This window comes from Clarias gariepinus, chromosome 3, assembly GCF_024256425.1.
Source record: "Clarias gariepinus isolate MV-2021 ecotype Netherlands chromosome 3, CGAR_prim_01v2, whole genome shotgun sequence".
Taxonomy (NCBI): Eukaryota; Metazoa; Chordata; class Actinopteri; order Siluriformes; family Clariidae; genus Clarias; species Clarias gariepinus.
In genome coordinates, this window is record NC_071102.1 from 37938749 (window position 1) to 37942645 (window position 3897).

The 3897-nt window shown below is 39.7% G+C and overlaps 1 protein-coding gene across 1 annotated transcript; it reads left to right on the forward strand.

The window, feature by feature from the left end:
• The first annotated feature begins 1465 nt into the window (after nt 1–1465).
• On the forward strand, nt 1466–2374 carry LOC128519243 (olfactory receptor 6N2-like). The gene has a single exon (XM_053492892.1). It carries the CDS (start codon nt 1466–1468, stop codon nt 2372–2374), a length of 909 nt encoding a protein of 302 aa, XP_053348867.1.
• The last annotated feature ends 1523 nt before the right edge of the window (nt 2375–3897 follow it).

Sequence of the window (3897 nt, forward strand, 5' to 3'; positions counted from 1 at the left end):
TAAGAGGCGCAAACGCTGTTGACGGACCCTCGCCAACGCATAAAGACGTAACCTGGGCCACGTACGGGCCAAGGCGTCCAGACCCATGGGAGCTGAAAGAGTCAGAAAGTAGTAAAGGGGACATTTGCTGTTCTTGCAAAGTGGTCCACCTCTGCTGCATGAAATCTCTCCCAGATTGACTGACTACTTCGGGGTGGGGATTCCATTCCCTGTGTGTCAGAGCTTGACTGGACAGTACAACTGCTCCCACATTCATATGCCCAGGAATGTAAATCGCCCTGAGGGACAGGAACCTAGTGCGCTAGCTTATTTAGCGGCGCGAGCACAGTCCGCCCTGGCGATTAATATATGAGACTGCCGTAGTGTTGTCCACCCACACTAGGACATGGTAGCCTCTCAACTGCTGGAGGAAGTACTTTAGGGCCAGAAATAGAGCCATTATTTTGAGGGAATTGATGTGCCGCGCAATAAGATGGTCTCTGCAGCTCCCTTGGGCTGGACGGTCATCTAAGACCGCACCCCAGCCCGTGAGGGGAGCGTCTGTCGTTAGCATCTGCGAGACAAGACGAACTTAGAGTGGGACCCAGAGTCAGAAACCGGGGTCTGAAATTAAATTCAAGGGGGCGAAATACTTTTGAAAGCCACTGTATAAGATACAAATAAATACAATTTATAAGAAAGTTGGACAACTAATGACAGAATCTAATGAAACATTCCTGAAGTTAATCTTGGTCCATAATGAAGTTATGAGCAGAAATGTGCAAGATGACAAACTGGACGTTTTGACAGCATACTATGCAAGCGTGAAACTGTGGCCAGTAAAACTGCATCAAACATTTTGTGCCAGATTTAATTATCATGCTTTAAAGCTTCTAATGCGCTACTTGCTGCACTAGATGTTTATTAGATAGATATCAATTAGAAAATTTGAAAACCTAAACTGATTTTTTTACTGGGATAAGTTCATATTAATACCACTGAAATAACAGTGATGGAGTGGTATAAGTAAGTTTTAACCTGCTGGAGTTGTTTTGAGACAAAATGTGTTCTTTATACAATTTACTTTTTCAAATCTGTGATTCACTCTTTAATTACAGGGAGTGTATTTGGCTGAGTTCAGGCTTTAACCTGAAATAATATCACTGATTACATTAAAGCTGATCAGATTATTTTTAGCTTTAACCTTTTAACGATTCCTAAAAACTCTTTTTGAGTACTAGCTCTAGTTATTAAGTTTATATTTACAGTACATACATTATTTTTGTTTTCATCTCATTAAACCGACATGTACATTTGCATAGGAAGACACTCTGCTGGTAATTTCTGTCTTTATCTCAGTGGAGAATTAATTGATATTTGTCCTGTGCAGCACCAACAGGAGTGATGGCAATCAGGTTTGCAATACATCATTAGATTCTAGAAGACTTATAAATCCAGACAACACTAACCATCTACAGCATTACTCATGGATGATTCTAATGTCACATATTTAACTCTGTCAGGCTATGTGGAGTTAGAGAGATATAGATATATTTATTTTGTAATTGTTCTTACACTTTATCTGTTGATCATTATTTGTAATGGTCTTGTGATTTTTGTCATATTAACAAACAAAAGTCTCCATGAGCCCATGTACATTTTCATTGCTGCTTTGCTTTGTAATGCTGTCTTTGGATCTACAACACTTTATCCTAGACTGCTCACTAATTTTTTGTCTGAAAAACAAATTGTTTCTTATGAAGAATGTACATTTCAGTCATATTTTATTTATACATATGGTGCTTCAGAGTTCACACTATTATCAGCTATGGCCTATGACAGATATGTGTCCATCTGTAAACCATTACAATATGCTATGATTATAAAAATGTCCACTGTTAGAAAGATTTTATTTTGCTGTTGGTTTGGTCCATGTTGTGAAATGAGCATAACTTTGATAATGACCTATCAGATAAAGCTGTGTACATTTAAATTAAATAGAATTTACTGTAATAATAATGCACTTGTTAAATTGAGTTGTGGTGACACATCTGTGAGGAATGCATATGGAACATTTGTGTTATGCATTGCTGTATTTCCGCCATTGACCTTTGTTCTTTTTTCCTACTTTAAAATACTTTCTGTCTGTTTAAAGTGTTCTAAAGATTTCAGGAAAAAAGCTATACGGACCTGTGTACCCCACCTGTTAATTTTCAGCAGTTTTACTGTCACCTCGCTTTTTGAAGTCCTCAGTACAAAGGTTGAAACGAATGTACCTCACATCATTTCCATGATCTTATCAGTAGAAAATATGGTTATTCCTCCTCTTGCTAATCCGATTATTTATGGACTGAAACTGAAAGAAATTTTTTATCAGATCAAAAAAATGTTTTAGAAGTAAATAAGCATATACATACATACAGTGGTGTGAAAAACTATTTCCCCCCTTCTTGATTTCTTATTCTTTTGCATGTTTGTCACACTTAAATGTTTCTGCTCATCAAAAACCGTTAACTATTAGTAAAAGATAAGATAATTGAACACAAAATGCAGTTTTTAAAGAGCATTTCAGAGACAACTCATCCGAGAGGCTACAAAAGACCCCAGGACAACATCTAAAGAACTGCAGGCCTCACTTGCCTCAATTAAGGTCAGTGTTCATGACTCCACCATAAGAAAGAGACTGGGCAAAAACGGCCTGCATGGCAGATTTTCAAGGCGCAAACCACTTTTAAGCGAAAAGAACATTAAGGCTCGTCTCAATTTTGCTAAAAAAACATCTCAATGATTGCCAGGACTTTTGGGAAAATACCTTGTGGACCGACGAGAAAAAAGTTGAATTTTTTAGAAGGTGCGTGTCCCGTTACATCTGGCGTAAAAGTAACACAGCATTTCAGAAAAAGAACATCATACCAACAGTAAAATATGGTGGTGGTAGTGTGATGGTCTGGGGTTGTTTTGCTGCTTCAGGACCTGGAAGGCTTGCTGTGATAGATGGAACCATGAATTCTACTGTCTACCAAAAAATCCTGAAGGAGAATGTCCGGCCTTCTGTTCGTCAACTCAAGCTGAAGCGATCTTGGGTGCTGCAGCATGACAATGACCCAAAACACACCAGCAAATCCACCTTTGAATGGCTGAAGAAAAACAAAATTCAATTCAATTCAATTCAATTTTATTTGTATAGCGCTTTTAGCAATTTTCATTGCCGCAAAGCAGCTTTACATAGTCAAAAGAATTATTTAGGTTTGTATGAAATGTGAATTTGTATGAATCAAAATGGTCAGTTTGTCCCTGGTGAGCAAGCCGAGGGCGACAGTGGCAAGGAAAAACTCCCTGAGATGGTAATAGGAAGAAACCTTGAGAGGAACCAGACTCAACAGGGAACCCATCCTCATTTGGGTGAAACAGAAAGCAGTAAATGATCTGCATTAATACAGTGTGTAGGGTGGGAGGCAGTTCAGCTATAATAGCTAATGTTAATTGATGTTAATATGGAGTCCAGGTAGTTATTGAAGACCCAGGTAGACTTGTAAGAAGTTCCAGTCATGAACTATCGAACTGTCAAGTCCCCAGAGAAACAGTTGCCAACACCAGTCAAGGCCAGAACCATTTTCTAGGTAGAGAGAATCATTCCCAGACACCAGACGCATCCCAGAGAGACACACGGGGCATCCATGTGACGAGATCTTCAGCCAGAAGCGGGGCACCAGGATGGGTCAGACAGGTCCGGAGGGCAGAGGGAGTCTGGATCACTGGCAGCTCAGGAACGACATGTGTAGCTCGACAGAGAGAGAGAGAAAGAGTGAAAGGGGGGACAGGAGGAGAGAGGAAAAAGAAAGAGGGGGGGAAAGAGAAGAAGAGGAGAGATGGCAGTTAGGTATGGTCACAGTCACACAATGTATAATGTGAATGTAT

Excerpts from the sequence above, each read along its gene's own strand:
- LOC128519243 (XM_053492892.1), top strand. The coding sequence starts at position 1,466 with ATGGATGATTCTAATGTCACATATTTAACTCTGTCAGGCTATGTGGAG.